The following is an 18,173-nucleotide window of genomic DNA, read 5'->3' on the forward strand; positions in this document are numbered from 1 at the left end:
GGGAAACTGAGGTTCCTCGTCTTCTGTAGAGGTTGGAAGGCTCACTTGAGCATATCTGTGTCTTTCCACCCCCATTTCAAGATTCCTATAAGTTGGGGAGAGGCAGAGGTGGGGTGTCAGGGACGGGACCTGGATAAACGACGGAGAGCAAAAACAGTTGTTCTGTATAGGGTTCCGGCCTTAGAAAAGGGTTCCGGCCCTAGAACCGGGTTCATGAAAATAGCCACTCACTTGCTAGGGGACTCTTATCACTTCCTGCTTTGGGCCTAGTCCTGAATAACCTTGCTAGGTCCCTTCTCCTCCAAGGATTCCCAAGGACATCTAGAAAGTTCAACTAAGGAAGTTAGGAATCCCAGCCTGGCGACTTAACAAAGGCGGGGGCCTGGAGGGCTAAGGACCACCTGGTTTCCCAGCCTCAAGATCAGATATGAGCTTCCTGCTCAGGCCCAGGGCCCTTTCATTCCCTCTGACCGGCTTCAGCTTGGCTCCTGTTTGTCTTCACCTGAACCTTAGGAATCTGCCCCAGGGGGCTCACAGATGCCTCTCCCTTGAGCTTCTACCTAGGGTGATCTGAGATAAGCTCGTATCTGCAAAATGGCAAGATAGCTTAGCTCAGGACCAGGATTCCTGGCTCCAAGGATGAGTTGAAATCACATTCTTTCTCTAAGGTCATTCTTTCAGAGTCTCAGAGGGGCTCCAGCTAGCTGCCGGGCAGGCAGCTGCAGGGAGCCCTCAGAGTTCTGGACAATGTCGCCTGACTCACTCGATCTTTATCTCACCCTCTGCCCTTCTAGATCCTACCTTAGGAGGGGTCCTTAGTCCTGAGTCATCCAGGATCCCCACTACTTCCTGCTTCCCGTGCCTTTCTATTCTGGTTTAGAGCCAGGTCTTATGTTATCCCAAGGCTCAGCTGCCATGCTTCTAGTCACTAATATAGAACCCAGCAAGAGGCATAGGACCCATTGAATCCCCCTTAGATGTTAGGCAGCCAAGCCCAGACACAGTCACCCACTCCTAGGCAGGCTGTCCACATCCATACCCACCTGCAGTTGAGTCCGAGAAAAGCCGGGGGCTCCTTGTGAACAGATCCAGCAGCAGGCACCGTCCAACAGCCTCACTCCTTCATGTTATAGTGACATCTGATCTTCTCTGGCAGCCCATTGGCCAGCAGATGGGTGGTTGGGGCATGGGGCATGGGAAGGGGGAGGGTGTGCCCAAGCAGGCCCCTGACCAAGTATAGGAATGCCCCAGAGGAGGAGGCCCAAGGAGGCAAGGATGGAGGAGACATGCCTAGAGGAGGAGGCAAGGTCCCCAACTGTTCCAGAAAGGTGTCAGCTGCTATTTTTACCTACCCTCCCCCTCAGCAATGGGCACATGCTTGATGGGCTGAGGGAGAGAGGAGGAAAGGATTGGGTCTAGACTAAGGCTATTCTTGAGTCAGGCTGTTGGGGAAGGGGCATCCGAGCCTGGGTTTTGAGTTCTTTAGTCCCCTATTCCTCTGACTAAGGTGGCCTGTAGGAGTGGGTACTTTGTTCAAGATAGGTGTCTAACTCAATGCGGTACCCCCTGCAGCTCTGCCCTACTTCTCATAGAGACAGCTCAAGATACCCACCAAATGAAGAACCCTGGGTCCCTAGCCCACGTCACACACAGCCCCTTAGAGGCCAGGCCTATTTTTCAAATGGACATCACTGGAACACATCGCATGAAAAGACAGGAGAAATGATGACCTAAACCTTGCCTGTGGTTGTCCATCTTCTTCAGTGACTGGAGAAAGCTGAGAAATGTTTGGGCCAGTTATTGATCTGGGGGCTCCATACTAAGTAGTGCACCTGGAGGTCATATCTCTGTCCAGGGACATGGACCCTGCTGAGCAGACCTGGCCATGTGCCTGGCCTTTTTTTCCTCAAGACTCCAGGGGGCACCATCCAACCATGGACACCTCTCCTGGGCCTTGTGTGCCTGGATAGCCTCTAGGGAAACTGAAGCATCAGGTAGCAAGAGACCAACCCAGCATTTGCTATTCACTCTTTCAACCACCACCCCCAGACCCCATGGCTTGGGCATAGCACATGGGGTCTGTGAAATCTGTTCAGTTTAGGGAAAATGTGAGGCGTAAAGTAATGGTAGGTGAACTCTAGGGAACACAGACAGGGCTCTGGTCCTTTTGCATCCTAAGGTTCCAGATGTCAGGATGAGCAGCAGGAGGCCCATAATATCCCAGGCTCATTTGAATCTTAAGAGTTTCTGGAAGGTTTGGATTGACCCACCACCCACTTCCTACATGTTAGAGATAGGGCCATGGAATGCCAGAGACATACAAGATCCAGCTTGTGATCAAAAGCAGAGTGGGGACAGTCTTCTAGTCTCCTGGCTCATAGAACAGAGCTTCTCTCCTGCTCTCCTCAGCTCTAAGCACTGCCCCTTAGAGGCCCCTGGAGTTTCTGGGCCACCTTAACCTTCCTGGTCAGAGCCTATGCGTCCCTCCATACCCATCCATGCCATTGGATAGATAGGGTTCAGTAAGCTCTAAATATTGTGGATGCCCAGCTCAATCTGGCCTTGAGGGTCATGTAGAGTTTATGAAGCTCCACACTAGTGCCAAAGGGATTCTAAATCTCTTCTGTGGCCAGCGCCCTTCTCATCTGGCTCTACTCTACTGAGACCAAGCACATCACTCAGCTGAAGAACAAAGAGAACAGACATGGGGGATTTGGTTCAGTCTATGGTTGTTGAACCCCTGAATCCAGAAGCTCTTGTCTCAGAGGAGTGGGGGATCCTTAGAGGTCTATAGGTGGGTATGCTCCCATCTCTGTAGTGGCTGCTCATGGCCAGCAGGGGAGGGTGGCTGCCCACTTCAGAAGCCTTTGGCATATGCTTACAGTGAGGTCAGAGAGACTAGGCAGGTCTTATTTTGAGTAACAGTCATCTCCTCCTCAGGGAATCAGGCCCAAGGTACAGCAGGACAGCATAGAGTGGGCATTGCTGGACCAACTGCTGCCGGCCACCAAAGACTTGAGCAGGTAACACATGCAAGGTAATACACAAAAGGTCTTACTTGGTCTGGCTGGGGCTTGGTGGGGAGAAGAGACAGGACAAAAGACTCCCTGGGAACCTGAGAGAGGACTAGAGACCCTGGTGGAGGTGGGGGACAAAGTCTGTTAGATGGGGTATGGATTTCTATCCAAGAGACTGAGAGGCAGTGATTTTGCAGAGTAGTTGTGGGAGATCCCTTAAAGCTGGTGAACATCTGACTTTGACCAAGCTTGGAGGACAGAGGAGGTTGAGAAGAGCCTGTCCTTCAAGTGTCTTTACTCCAGTGGCCTGTACGGATGACTCCCAGAATAGTGGGGTTTTCAGAGACCACTCAATCTGGGTGCTGAGCAGACTGGGAATGGAAGAGCCCCTACACCCTGAGCCTCACCCAGTGCCCCTACTTGACCCACTGTGGTTGGCTCTGCCAAGCCCAGGATAGGATTGGCTGACATGGCACTTGGGACTCAGCCACTGTGATCTGGGCAGCAGCTGTCCGCATGCATGACAGTGCCTCCTAGTTCTAAAAACACACTGATTGGCTCTACAGCTATTAGGGCACTTTGTGAATCCTAAAGTGAAGCAGGTCTTTAAGCAGGGCTTGGAGAAAGCAGCAGCAGCTATTGGGCCTTTCAAGAGGCTGGCAGGAAGATGGAAAGGCAGTGTCCTGGTGTCCTGGGCAGGGTGGGCAGTGTTATAGCAGAAGATAAACTATACATCTGAGGCCCAAGTAAGATTTAGTAAGTTGCACGCCTTGCACTCTCCTCTTGAGGCCAAAGTCAGGGGAGCATGGTGCAATAAACACTTTGCCTTCTGTCACTTGGCATGCCCATTTTGGCCCTATGTTAGAGTCTAGTTCCCAGTCCTGTGATGGACCTTGAAGCAGCTTCTTCCTGCTGCTCTTGGTCACCACCCCATATGAGTAGGAAGGGCAGGGAGTGTCCTTTGTCCAGAGAGAAGCTCCTGGTTGAGCAGAGTAGGGCTCTATCATGGTGATCTGTGAGCAGGAGGGATAGGCCATCTACCTGTCTGCTTCAGCTACTGTATCTGCTGAGCTTTAATCTTCCAGAGCGGAGCTGTGTGTTCCTACCAGTGGGGTTTGAAGCTTCCAAAAAGTCAAGATTCTGTGTGTCTAGGAGGATGTCACAGTCAATGTTAGACCACTGTTAGTCAAAAAGCTCCAGATTCTAGAGACAACAGGGTTTAGTCAGGCCTAGGGGTAGTCCTGGTAAAGGGAGGGTACCCCTGAGAAGGACATCCCAGCATCCAACTGCCATTCACTCACTTGTTCAGCCTTTATACACTTGCTCATCCTCCCATATTAGCTCTCATATCCACTATTTTCCTTCCTTTCTTCTCTCCTTTCAATATATATATGTATATACATATACACACATATACACCCATCTATCCGTCCATCCATCTATCCATTTCATCTTCCTACTCAACTACTTACCCATCAACCCATACAACCCACTCGCCCATCATCTATTTACCCATCCATTTGCCACTATTTACCCACCCATTATCAATTCACTTCTCCATCCATCCATTTCCCCATCCACCCATCCAGATACTCATGTATCTGTTTATCCCTCTTACTACCCATCAATTATCTGTCCTTCCATCTACATGCTCACTCACCCACTCATTTATCTGTCCATTTATCCATCTGTTCATCAATCCATTCACCCATCCATGAGCCTACCCACTCATCCATCTATCCTAGTACCCACCTGTCTATCCATCTATCATCCATCGTTCATGCATCTACCCACCCATCACCTACCTAATAACTCATCAATCATTCATCCTTCCACCCCTGTCTTCTCATCTATCTACTTACCTATCTGCCTATCCATCCATCCATTAGCTACACATTCACCTAATTTCCCATTCATCCAACAATTCTTCCATCCATCTATTCATCATCACACCTCCAGAGAGTACTCTGGGTACTGAGATAGGAAATGTCAGTGGCAGCACTTGTCCTTAGTGGACACTACCAGGAACAGACTGAAGTGCCCTTGTTCAGGTGCTATGAGGTTTATTTTGGTCCAAGCAAGGAAGTGTCACCAAAGTGTCATGTTCTGGAAGAGGAGTAGGCCACATCCATTATTGATACCTCAGCTTGGGTCACCTCATACCTCAGATCCTGTAGCATAACACACTGCAAGGCCCAAAGACGAGACAGAGTGGTTGCCCACAGAGCTGATCAAGTCTCAAGTGGCCAACAGATGTGACCCTTTCTGTTTTGATCACCATGTTCCCTGTTAGTGAGCATAGGAGATCCAAATGCATATGGGACACTGAATGTACTTTATTACACAAAAAGAGGGATCCGCAAACAGGGCAGGACTCAGGAGTCCTGAGTATTCCACATGGGGACAGTTACCCCCTGGATCTGGTTGGGATGCTTGCCTTCTCTTCTCCTTCCTTCCTTGGGAGCTCTTGGCAACTGTAGGGGCTGGTCCTTTTAGGTGATGGTGAGAAGCAGAGTTGGAGGGTTGGTCAAAGGATGAGAGGGCATAGAAGATGGAGGGTCCAGGAGCAAAAGGAGAGGCAAGCGGCAGCTGGGTTGATGGAGGCACGAGGGCAGGCCAGACTGGCAACAGGAAGCAATTCTTGGTCAGGGCTGAGAGTGGCATCTGGCTGTAATCTATCCTGGGAACATAGGCAAGGGTATGGAGACCATTAGGCTAGAGTTGAGGAAGAGGCATAGCCTGCCCCCTCCACAACCATACCTTTCTAGTGGCCATTAAACCCTACTATACCCATTCTTATTATCTGGGGAAAGCTCCTGCTTACACTTGGGAGGCCTGCTGTCAGGGTGAACTAAGTATTCTGGGCCTGGGCTGGCTTAGGAGGGACTACTGACTACCTACTGAGGCAGTCTTCTGGAATAGAAGCCAGGGTTGCCCCAATTCCCAAGTACCCTAGAGGTAGCTCAGAAGTTGGGAACAAGTGTGGGAAGACCCCCTCCAGCCCCCTTCCAGTGTTTGCTCCTGCTTCAGCAGGGGCAGCCCCTACTGTAACAGCCAAAGGCCTCCTTCCACCCCGAACCAGATGGCCTCCAGCTTGGCCCAGATGCCATTTGTCAACGTCCTTGCAAACACGTGGTGCCCAGAAACCAAGATAGGCGGCTTGGCCAGGACCACCCTCAGCAGGAGGACTATAAGGATATCCCATTTAGTATAGATCAGCGAAAACTGCTCCCGTCTTCTGGCCAATCTACCTCTAAGAATACAGCCTCAGCTTTCCTGAGCCTTTTGGCTGCCACCCCTCACCACTGTCTCAAAGCACACGGACCCGCCTGTGGTCAGGCTGGCGACAGCATGACGCCCCTCACGTGTCTGCAGGCTGCCTGCTCTCCACCACTGTCCGGCAGCTGGCCAGGCACGAGCAGTTTGCTTGAAGTTCATCAGTAGGTCTCTGTTCCCATCCTGCACTACTCTAAGTCTGGGGTCAAGCTGGCACTCAAAAGGTGGACCAGCTTTGTATTGGGCCTTCTTGGAAGACAGAGCCTTGGAGTCACCGTAAGATCACCTCCACACCAAGGTGTGGTGAAGCCACCCACAGTAACTAATGCAGATTTGGGGAGCTTGGGAAGTGAGGCTTCTAGCAGCTGAGTCTGTATATTCTCCCACGTCCTCATACGGTAGGACGACACCCAGCCTCTCCTGTGGGCAGGGGATGGAAGGCAGTCTGACCACTGTTTCTCCCCTCTACCCCAGACCAGGGATGCTCATTTCGGTTGTGTCGATACCCCCGGCAGCAGGTGGCCCAAGACCTGAGCCCTCCCCTGGGCCCCCACCACCCTTGCTGCCTAAACCAGGAAAGGACAACCAGAGACTTCAGAAGCTACTGAGAAAGGCTGCTCGGAAGAAGACGGTGGGCACGATCCCCACCCCACCTGGGGCCTTCCGTACCTCCCTGTCTCCTGTGAGTGAGGCCAGTCATGACCTGGAGACCACGGTCCAATGTCCTGCTGAAGCCCCTCACACAGTGGCCCCTTTACCCCGCTCCCCACATACCCCCATTATTCATCACGTGTCATCACCCCTGCAGAAATCCACTTTCTCTTTCAGCCTACCCCAGCAAAGGTCTTTGGCCACTCACTTCAAGGCACCGCCTAGTCTTGAAGGTCCAGCCCCAGAAACTGCCTGCCCCCGCAGTGGCTTTGCCCATGTATCTGCTCCTACAGCAGGTGGTACCCACATCACTCAAGTGCATATCCGGCTGTCACCATCCTCACATATTGGGACTTCTGAGTCCCCCAGAATGGCCCTGGATGAAGATAAAAGCCTGTGTCCTTCTAACACCCAGCCTCTTATCCCAGTGGCTCATATTCGTCCACTGCCCGCTGGGGTACAGGCAGTCAGTCCTGGGCCCAAGGAGTCCCCCATAACAAGGCCACCATCTAGCTTTCAGGCCTCAATGAACAGAGAGAGTGGTGCTAGGGTGGTGGTGCCCATAGCCCCTACATACCGCTCACCTGGACCGTCACCAAATAAACCAGCTTCAGCAGCTCCTGCCGCAGAACATCTCGAGGAGCTGCCCACAGCCAGGCCTGCCACAGAGCCCAAGCATGTCTCTAGCCTGCCTGGAGCCTCAGGAGCCTCAGACCCCCACCCCGCTCCCAAAGTTGCACCTAAGCCCTCCCTTAGTGGCTGGACACGGCTAAAGAAGCAGCTGATGGAGGAGGCCAAGGAGCCTGCATTTCCAGAGCTGGAGTCAAACCTGGAGCCAACACATCTAGAGGTGCCAGCCCCTGTGGGCCCACGGCCCCCTGCCTCCCGAGCCTCCAGGATGTGGGATGCAGTGCTGTACCGAATGTCACTGACTGAGACCCATAGAGACCACCCTGTGGGGCCTGGAAATAGGGGCCACCCTCTGGCCTGCCTTAGCCGCCTGCCTTTTCTGTGCCAACCTCGTTTCAATGCCCGGAAGCTACAGGAGGTGGTCCGGCCCCCTCCTCCCTTCCGCCCCATTCTGGAGCTGAATTCCCAGCCCAAGAATTTCAACCGGACAGCAGCAGGTTGGAGGCTCCAGTGATGAAGCCAGGTTGGCCTCTGGGACTCTGGACTGCGGCGGACAGAGACTGGCTGAGGCTGAGCATACAGAGAAGAGCTTTAACCCTCCCAAGTGAACAGGATGGGTCAGCAGGCTGTGTGACCATGGCAGCTGGGTGCTAGCTGCTAAGAGGAGCTTATTGGACAGGCACAGAGCAGTTGGTGGGAAGAGATATGGCAAGTGACAGAAGTGAATGAATCTGGGAGCATGTGGCTGGAGGTGGTTGGGGGTTGTGGAGAATGTGCATTGGAGAATGTTTATGCATGGTGGGAGCCTGACTTCAGGTCTAGGGTCTATGGGGGGGGGTGGTCTAGTCCCGGTGCAAGAGGGCTTGGATGAGGAGTATTCAGAGGCACATAGGACTGGGAAATGGAGGAAGGATTTTCTGTCATTCCCTGTGTATCCCTTCTGATTTCCTGACAGCAAGGGCTTACTGGGTAAGACTGCACTGAATGCATGGTGTAGTGAAAAATCACAGCCAAGTTTCAACAGTTGGGCAAAGGTAGGTTGAGCTAGAGGGTTACAAAGAGGCAGGAGTCAGGCATTAGAGAAGTCCCTGAGATCTCCCAGACTCTCATCAGCTGTGAGAGGAGGGATTCAGAGGCTCCAGGAGTAGCCCATTATAGCCACCATAACAAGATTCAGTGAGGATCGAGCTGGCAGCCCCACCTGGGATGTGATGGGTATCACGGTTGTGGATGGAGCCACTTAATAAATGGATGTATACTACATGGGCATCACCTTGTCTTCTTAAATGAAATGGGGAAAGCCGCAGAGGTCTCAGTGGCCTTCAGTTGGGTGGAGGGGCTAGGGCGAGGTCTCAGCTCCTTTACCGGATATGATAACCCACCCTATTAGAGGCTGTGCCACACCCACCTTCTCCAGTGCTGGTTCACATGATGATGAACCCTACTGAATAGAGTAGAAGTTCTTAAATGGAGTTTTGAGTCTTCTATGGACAGTACTGGGCCAACCCAACCCTACTTAAAGGGACTAAGTTCTAGGCTTCAGAGAGCCAAAGACAACTAGTAGCCAGACAGAAGATATGGCAACTCTAAGGCCAGGTCTTTAGCCTTCAAGATCTGAGCTAGGGCCCACCCATGTCCTCAGGAAGACCCATGTCATTCTCTGGTCCTTGGACTCACCAGGATGCATACATGGTCTATGGTGCTGAGCCCTCATCCACGAGCACTTTCTCATACTTCCCATGTCCAGTGGCCACGAACTTGTACCGCTTTCCAGATGGGGTGCTCTGTTAGGTGAGACTAAGTGTCAAGAGAAGCTATGGAAGGAAAGACCAACTCTGGGAAGTCTTTGGGGATGGCAGCAGCGGCCATCTTTGATTACTATCAGTCTGTGCTTATCACATAGAGCCCTACCTACCTTGATGGTGGATGAGATCTTGGAGCCTCCTTTCTGCTCCCACAGACTTTTCTTGCTCATGTCGCCAGCTACTATATCCTGGGGGCAGACACAGGGTCTATCACAGGACAGATACTCATCATGGGACCTTTTCTTCTGCCTGGTGTTTCCTGGTTGGAAGGTGGAGGACCTACCCACCTCACTTTTGGCAGGGAGGGAGAGTCATACTGCATGTTTATCGGGACAGCATGGACTTTTCCTTGAGCCCTGAAGCCTGTCCATCCACACTCCACTTTGGTTAACCCAGGTTAGCTTTTCTAAAGAACACCCCCCAGCCCCCATGATGGCCAACTTCCCATTCTCAGTTTTTTCAGTTCAGCCTGCCTCAGGAGGACTCCTACCTGGCAGGAAGGTGTCTTAGAAGCAGACTGCACCTCTCCTGTCTCCCAACGAGTCTTGGTACTGGCTACGGCCATGCTGGGCAGCTCTATGGAGGGCTGGCGGGACAGCTTGGGAGTTCGGCCAGCAGACTGTAGAGGAGACAGAGCCCCAAGACAATCACCATGGTAGACATCAGCAGCCCTCGTTCATCTTTGCATTTGCTGGAGGCAGGGATTCAGGACAGATGTCCTATCCTTTATTTGGCACCCTGTGAGCTATCCCAGCTTTGCCTCATGCTACATCCATGTCTTGGGGCTGGAGGAGCATTAGTTGGATGGGGTATGTGAGTTAGATGAAGAAGTTATTTGCTGTGATGGAGGAATAACTGAAGAAAGGGTGTTGGTTGAATAGAAGGATGTAGGCTTGATGGAGGACTCACAATGGAATAGAGAAAGAGCATATGGAAGAATGTTGTAGGGCTAGAGAGATGGCTCAGTGGTTAAGAGCACTGACTGCTCTTCCAGAGGTCCTGAGTTCAAATCCCAGCAACCACATGGTGGCTCACAACCATCCATAATGAAATCTGATGCCCTCTTCTGGTGTGTCTGAAGACAGCTACAGTGTACTTACACATAATAAATAAATAAATCTTTTTTAAAAATGCTTAAAAAAAAAAAAAAGAATGTTGCCTGAATGGAGGAACAGTGCTTGAGTGGAGGAATGGTGGTTGAGTAGAGAGACACTGATTGGGTGGAGGGATATTAGTTAGACAGAGATACTGATTGGACAGAGGAAGTTGGTTAGGTGGAAAGGTATCTAACAAAGAACAGTGCTGATGGAGGAGTATAGGTTAGATGGAGGGATGTTGTTTAAGTGAGTGGGCTTTGTTAGATGGAGTATGCTGTATAATGGGAGGGCACTGGCGGAATGCACAACAGGACAGAGGCATGCCTGTTGTGATGTAGGGTTTATGGAAGAGGCAGTCTGAATTGATGAAAGGACATTGGTTGGATAGATGGGGGATATGATGGGATGGAGAGAGTTGCGTAGGTGGATGCGTGATGGCATATTAAAGAGAAGGTTTGGCCTCAGAGATCTGAGTATACTTCACCTCAGTGGCCTGGGTGTACTGCTGCAGGCGCTCATCGATCGTGGAAATGGGTAAGGTTGGTTGAGACTTCTTCACACTGTTGCTAGGGGTAGAAGAAAGGATAAGCCTTATTTTACCTTCCAAAGTCCTCCCAGACCACCCAAAGCCCCTCCCAGGGCAATACATCCCCTGATCTTCACCAACAGTCACTCCCCCACCCTGTCTTTGAGAATGCCAGAGAACAGGTAGACACACCTCTTTTTAATGGAGCGGTTCAGGGACTCTGTCCTGTCAGCCAGCTGTGGAGTATGCAGAAAGGTGTGGGTCATGGATAGCAACATCAGGCCCATGTTCTATCCCCTAGTGAGTCTACCCATTACCCAAACCCACTTCCATATCACAGAGGTTTACTAGTACAGCTTGAGGTGAGAACATGAAAAGACAGGAATAGCAACAAAGGGGGTGCTCAGACTTCACCTACTTTGGTGGTGGGGCTCAGGGGAGGTGAACTCAGCTCAAGAGTGTCTTCTGAGGCCAAAGGGCTGGGGGTCCTGGCCCGATGACTTATCAGATGCTAAGGATAAGAAACACAGGCAGCTTAGATGACCCCTCCCTGCACCCAGGGCCTGTCAGAGCAGAGGTCTTCCCCTTCTGGAGCCTCAGGCCTGGTCTGGCCCTGACATGCTATACCTCTGGAATCCCTGACTGCAGGGAAGAGTCTCTTGGTCATGGAGGAGGAACTTGCCCAGAGGGTCACCAGCCTTACCGTCCTCCAAAATATGTCCTGGAAGGACTCAAGTATAGGGTTGGGGGTGATGTCTCTTCTAGGCCAGTTTATGAGACCACAGGACACATGGAGTATCACAGCCCCAGCCTCTGAGGAATCTCTCACCTTTTCAGCCTCCCCAGAACTCTCAACAGCATCCTCTGTGTTGGACTCTCTGTACCTCAGGTCTGACTCCTCCAACTGGACTTTGGCCTGATGAGAACTATGAGAGAAAAGGGACAATTGTGGAGGTTCATTTTTTTTGGGGGGGGGGGGCTTGGTTCTAGGATATTTACAGTTCCAAGTATCTGGTGTGTCATCTGTAAAATGGAGGCAGTCTAATGAGTTCGTATGCGGGGCTCACAGTGACTTAAAAAAATTGCTCTCTCGCTCTCTCTCTCTCTCTCTCTCTCTCTCTCTCTCTCTCTCTCTCTCTCTCTCTTTCTCTCTCAATATTTATTTACAGAGAGACAGGGGTATGTCAGAAGACAACTGAGGGAGTTAGTGTTCTCCTTCCATGTAGGTCCTGGGCATCAAACTCAGGGTGTTAGGCTCAGCAAACACTAAGCATCTCACAGGTCTGGCCACAGCACTTTGTGAAAGGATGTATAGGGCTTTGTTCAAAGCCAGCACTGTCTCTTCTACAGTCTCTGTGCTGAGAGGTCCTACAAGGCCCCTTTGAAGACACTAGCTACTCACTGTATAGGGCCACCCAAGTACTAACGCTGAATGCCTCCTATAGCTCTCTATCTGAGCAAGGCCAGCTTCTGGGGCTTTTGCTCTATCCATATATGGGCAAAATAGGTCAGCAGAACATAGCATTGAGGAGAGGCCATTGGGGGCCCAGGCCCAGAGTGTTTGGGGGTGCTGGGTCAGCAAAAAAACGCTCCAGGGAAGGGACTGCATTACTGAGGCGAGGGGCCTTGGGGAGGGGCAGCTAGCCAGTGGGCAGCCGGGCGTGACTCTGCATTTGAGCGGCTCTGAACCTGGAGGAGAAGATAGTAAATTCTTGTATTTTCCATGATGTCAGGCCCCTTGGTGAATATGCCAGCCAAAACCCAAACCCACCGCCCAAGGTGGGCTGGGGTCGGAGCCAGCAGCAGCCACACAGAGGGGCCATTCAAAAGCTGGCGGGCCAGGCAGTCAGGCGGGTTTGAGGGTAGGGCGGAGGCTGGAGCGCCAGAGTTCTGCTGGAAGATCTAAAGTGCCCCCTGCCGTTAAGCAGGAGAAAGGAGTGAGCTAAGGGCCGGGCTGTAGCTGCCTGCCTGGAACCCCAGAAAGAGCAGAAAGCACACAGGCAGATAAAGGGAAATCGAGGCTGGTGATGGGCAGACCCAGGATAGCTGGCAGTGGGTAGGCTCAGAATCAGGGTCCCAGGAAAAGACAAGGATTTTGGAGTGCAAAGGATGATTGTGAGTTGAAACTGAAGTTCATTAAATGAGAAAGAGTTCAGCAGTTGCTCCTGCTGGCCCAGGGGCCTCTGAGGGGCTAGGAGTGGGGTAATTGCTGAGGGAAGACAGCTCAGCCTTTGGCTCTGACCCACTCAAGGCAATAGGGCCCTGGCCTCCAATTCTGGGGCTCCCTAACAGGGCTGGAGACCCTGGGCCTGATGGAAAAGGCAGATTTATCCTCACACCTGGCCCTGAACAGTGTGGGAAGGCAAGGTGAGACTTCATCAGCAGTCCCTCATCTCCAGACCCAAGGGGGCTCTGGGCCTCCGTTCATCCTGATTTAGACAGGCACACACGTCCACACATCTGGAAAACGTGTCCCCTGGGCCGCCTCACATGCTCACATCTGGAAGTACCTGCTCTCCTTCGTGGGAATGGAGTTCAGCCAGCCTGGGGAGGGCTGGCGGGCGTGGGCTGTACATTACGTAAGTGGGCTGCAGCTGTGTGCTGATGTGGCAGCTCCCCCAGTTGGCTGCAGCTAGTCAGGATGGGGCCCCCCAGCCCTGGGGAGCCCAGGAATGCAATATCCCCATTACTCTCTCCCTGTAGCCCCCTCGCTGGACATCCTGTCCTCTATCTCCCTTTCTTCCTACCTCCTAACCCTCTTCTTACTCTTTGAGCAATTCGGGTTTTCTTTTTAGGGAAAGAGTAGGCAGAAAGAATTGCCCAGGCCCAGGCTGGAGTCAGAGAGATCCAGTGCCTTGGGCCACACTTGCCTCTCCTCTGTTTGTTCCTCCTCTGGACTCTCGCTTTGAGAAGGCTCAGTCCCCTCTGCGGTCCCCTCATTCACCCAGAACTGCTGCCGTGGCTCTGGCTTTTGGGACCAGTCACCGAAACCCTCATCTTCATCCAGTTCAGAGGACTTGAGGCTGAGGCTGAAGAGGCAGTGAAAGAGAGGGTTAGGGATGATGGTCATGCTACAGCCTATGTTCCTTCCCTTGTCTCTTCCCTTCAACCCTGACTTCCAGTGGGAGAGTGACCATCTGCTTCAGAGGTGGCTCTCCATGGCTGAGTTTGTCTCCTTGTGGTCTGAAATCACTCAAGTCAGAGCTGTGCATTGCCTAGCAGTCTATAGCTTCCTGAGAACAGACTTGTGCTTGTTTTCCTCATTCATCTATGGCTCCCTGAGGGCAGGACTATGGCTCTACCATCAGTCTAGCGTTCCACGAGGGCAGGGCTGTGGCTCCACCATCAGTCTAGGGCTCCCTGAGGAGACAGCTTTGGTTCCACTATCAGTCTAGGGCTTCCCAAGGATACGAATATGGCTTCAGCACCAGTCTAGGACTCCCTGAGGGCAGGACTATGACTCTACCATCAGTCTAGATTCCACAAGGGCAGGGCTGTGGCTCCACCTTCAGTCTAGTGCTCCCCAAGGACTCAGCTATGGCTTCACCATCAGTCTAGGGCTCCCTGAGGATAGAGCTATAGCTCTACCATCAGTCTAGGACTCCCTAAGGGCAGGACTATGGCTCCACCATCAATTCAAGGCTCTCTGAGGACCAGGTTATGCCTCCTTTATTAGCCTAGCACTCCTTGAGAGCACAGCTATGCCTTCTCCTTTGATGGAAGGCTCTCTGAGAGCGGGGATATGCATTCCTCATCAGTCTAGGGCTCCCTGAAGGCACAGATATTTCTCCCATCAGTCTTGGTCTCTCCAAGAGTATAGCTTTGTCTTTTCTTTCACACTGGGACTCCCTGAGTACAAAGTTATGCCTCTCCCATCAGTCTAGGGCTCCCTGAGCACAAGGCTATGCCTCTCCCATCAGTCTAGGGCTCCCTGAGTACAAAGTTATGCCTCTCCCATCAGTCTAGGACTCCCTGAGTACAAAGTTATGCCTCTCTCATCAGTCTAGGCTCCCTGAGTACAAAGTTATGCCTCTCCCATCAGTCTAGGGCTCCCTGAGTACAAAGTTATGCCTCTCCCATCAGTCTAGGGCTCCCTGAGTACAAAGTTATGCCTCTCCCATCAGTCTAGGGCTCTCTGAGCACAAGGCTATGCCTCTCCCATCAGTCTAGGGCTCCCTGAGTACAAATTTATGCCTCTCCCATCAGTCTAGGGCTCCCTGAGCACAAGGCTATGCCTCTCCCATCAGTCTAGGGCTCCCTGAGTACAAAGTTATGCCTCTCCCATCAGTCTAGGGCTCCCTGAGTACAAAGTTATGCCTCTCTCATCAGTCTTGGACTCCCTGAATATAAAGTTATGCCTCTCCCATCAGTCTAGGGCTCCCTGAGTACAAAGTTATGCCTCTCCCATCAGTCTAGGGCTCCCTGAGTACAAAGTTATGCCTCTCCCATCAGTCTAGGGCTCCCTGAGTACAAAGTTATGCCTCTCCCATCAGTCTAGGGCTCCCTGAGTACAAAGTTATACCTCTCCCATCAGTCTAGGGCTCCCTGAGCACAAGGCTATGCCTCTCCCATCAGTCTAGGGCTCCCTGAGCACAAGGCTATGCCTCTCCCATCAGTCTAGGGCTCCCTGAGTACAAAGCTATGCCTCTCCCATCAGTCTAGGGCTCCCTGAGCACAAGACTATGCCTCCCTCATCAGTCTAGGGCTCCCTGAGGGTAGGGCTGCGCTTCCCTCATCAATCCTCAGCTCTCCCAAAACAGGACTCTGCTTTTTCCTTCAGTCTAGGCCTCCACGAGAGAGAGCTGTGTTTTCCTCCAGCCATCTAGGGTTCCTTGAGGCTTCTATGGTCCTTGGGCTGGTCCTCACAGCCTTTCTCAGGCTACAGGGTGAGCTACTGGGTAAGAAGGAGTTGGGGGCTAGCAAGGACCCAGTAACTGAAGACCTGGCTGAGAGGCCATGACCCCAGCAGCACCCTACCCCGCCCAAAGCTGCTGACTCCGAGAAAATGGAACAAAACAGGGCCAGAAGGAAGGGGAGGGTTATTGGAAAAACAGCCCAGCCCAGCCGCGGAGGCCTCCTGGGCCTGAGGAGGAAACGAGCCGGCCCGTGGCCGCCAACTTGGACGTGGCCTCCGTGAGTCACCGGCAGCCAGGAGTTTGGGCGGGGGGCTCGGGAGCTGGGGCCTCATGGCTGGGGTCAGCACCAGTCCAAGCCAGGGCTGGGGCCATTCAGGGTGTCCAGAGCCTGAGTCAGGGCCCCTGGAGGCTGGGAGGGGGAGGCCTCACATAATTTTGTGGACCCTTTCCTTTGGCTAGTCAGCATCCCACAGATGGTGTTTACTGGAGACTATAATGATACTTGTCCCACAAGCCAGTCCCTTCCTCTAATTCCTACATTGTGGTTCCAAGGCCAAGCCTGCCCCCCAGTATGTGTTTCTGCCCGAGTCCTGTGTGGCAGTAGATAGGGGTCCAGGTCCCAGCAGCTTACAGTGCCTGCTGTCCTGGTTGTTCCAGGGAAGGGCCACCTTCATTTTCTTCATCTTTGTCCTGGTCCTGCAGCTGCCTCTCTCGGTCCCGTTGACGTTGCTCACGAGCAGCCTCTTCTTCATCTTCTTCTCTCCACTGAGCTGTGAGCCTGGAGGGGCAGACACAGAGACAGTCACGCTACGTGACCGAGATAGTCATGCTGTGAGTGACAGACAATGGACAAGCCCTGTTGCCAGCTGGTGAGGGTAAGCCCCCTGGACCAGTTTGCAGGCCTCAGTTTGAGTCTAAGATAAAGGCTATGCAAAGGCAATTGTAAAAGTGCTTGTGGCCAGGGGGAAATCCCAGGGCTGGCTCTACATACAGGTGACCCTCGGGACTCTTCCTGTCTTCACATAGGCTTCAGGCGAACCACTGTTGAGGCTGATGACCAACTGTCCTGTCCTGCCAGCTGCCTCCTAAGTTAGAGCAGAATTCCAGGTGGGAGACCAAGGAGAGCTCTGGAAAAGGTGACAGGGAGAAAAGAAAGACACACACCCACACCCACACCCACACACATACACACACGAGACAGAGACAGACAGACAGAGACAGACAGAGGCACACAGAGAGAGACAGAGAGAGTCTTGGCCATGGCTGCCAGTCAAATAGCTACCTCTAAGGTCCCATCTGAAACCTTCTGAAACATTCCCCCCAAGAATGCCATGTTGGTAGCTACCTCACAGCTTCTAAGTGTGAGATTGCATCTAGTAGCAACCAGGTCAGGCTTTCTTTGTCTTTCTTTGTCCCTTCTTCTCTTTACATTGCACTTAGGAACATTAAAGTACCTCACCCTCACCCCAGTGCTCTCTGTGGAGTCTGTGTTATTTTGAAGGAGGGAAAACTGAGGCAAGCAATACCTACAGTTCTTAGAACAAGCTGACACTCAGGCCCCTTAGAATCCCTTTCCCCTAAGCCAGGGGGACAGTCAGAAGAATCAGGCTGGCTAGGCCCAGAGGATCTGGAGACCCTACACAGCAAACCTGTGTTTCTGGTGTCCAGTAGATACCTTAGGCCTTCACCACTGCCCACTATCCTGACCCCACTCCCCCCAAAAACCCAGCTGGAGCTGAGAGGGACTGGGTTCTTTATTTGTATAGTTCTTACTGCCTCGGGCCCAAGGTGCCTGAACTGCTAAGAGTTGTCTCCTTTCTGGGGTCTCTGTGCTTCTCGGGCAGTGTCCGCCCGATGACCCCACATCCCGCTCCCCTCTGGGCCTCAGTCCCCTGGCCAGGAAGCCCTGCCAGTACATGATCTAATCTCTCCAGGTCTCCCCTAAGCCTCTCAGACGAAAGCCAGGCCTCTCCGCAGGCTCCAGGATGAGGTTCACTCCTCCCTCATCCCCCACCTCCCGCCCCACCAGCCACATGGGACTCCAGCCCTGCAAGCTGCCCGCCCGCTCCTACCTCGCACCCCCAAGCCGAGCTGCCTGCCTCAGCCTCAGAAGGGCCTTCAACTTCCAGCCTGAGAAAGCCCCTTAATTCCCTACACCTGGCTCCCATCACAGGCAGATGCCGAGGGCCTCCTGGCTCCCTCCGCGGCCTCAATCAATGTGGGGGCCGCTTTTGGCCCCTCTCCACCTAGTGAATTATAGCTCTGTGAGTCTCTCCTTGCATACACGTTTACCAGCAGCCCCCCCAAAATATCAG

The 18,173-nt window shown here is 52.6% G+C and overlaps 2 protein-coding genes across 4 annotated transcripts in view; one reads left to right on the plus strand and one right to left on the minus strand.

Moving 5' to 3' along the window:
* Positions 1-5,333: 5,333 nt before the first annotated feature.
* Positions 5,334-18,173, minus strand: part of Lsp1 (lymphocyte specific protein 1) — a 35,332-nt gene continuing 22,492 nt past the window's right edge. Inside the window, exons 2-11 of one of the 3 annotated variants that reach the window (XM_052195001.1) lie at positions 16,490-16,636; positions 13,873-14,031; positions 11,832-11,928; positions 11,421-11,513; positions 11,195-11,238; positions 10,961-11,042; positions 9,870-9,998; positions 9,490-9,567; positions 9,252-9,358; positions 5,334-5,692 (exon numbers count right to left, since the gene is read on the minus strand). In XM_052195001.1, coding sequence (XP_052050961.1) covers positions 9,269-9,358; positions 9,490-9,567; positions 9,870-9,998; positions 10,961-11,042; positions 11,195-11,238; positions 11,421-11,513; positions 11,832-11,928; positions 13,873-14,031; positions 16,490-16,636 — 919 coding nt within the window. In that variant the 3' untranslated portion in view covers positions 5,334-5,692; positions 9,252-9,268. Of the gene's footprint in view, positions 5,698-9,251; positions 9,359-9,489; positions 9,568-9,869; positions 9,999-10,960; positions 11,043-11,194; positions 11,239-11,420; positions 11,514-11,831; positions 11,929-13,872; positions 14,032-16,489; positions 16,637-18,173 lie in introns of all 3 variants that reach the window. The other 2 variants (XM_052194991.1, XM_052195011.1) reach the window with 2 other exon arrangements.
* Positions 6,775-8,088, plus strand: Prr33 (proline rich 33). Its single transcript, XM_052194978.1, has one exon. The coding sequence runs from the start codon at positions 6,775-6,777 to the stop codon at positions 8,086-8,088; it is 1,314 nt and encodes a 437-aa protein (XP_052050938.1).

This window comes from Apodemus sylvaticus, chromosome 1, assembly GCF_947179515.1.
Source record: "Apodemus sylvaticus chromosome 1, mApoSyl1.1, whole genome shotgun sequence".
NCBI lineage: Eukaryota > Metazoa > Chordata > Mammalia > Rodentia > Muridae > Apodemus > Apodemus sylvaticus.

What these genes read in the sequence shown, in the direction of transcription:
- Prr33 (XM_052194978.1), top strand. Translation starts at nt 6,775, where the DNA reads ATGCTCATTTCGGTTGTGTCGATACCCCCGGCAGCAGGTGGCCCAAGA.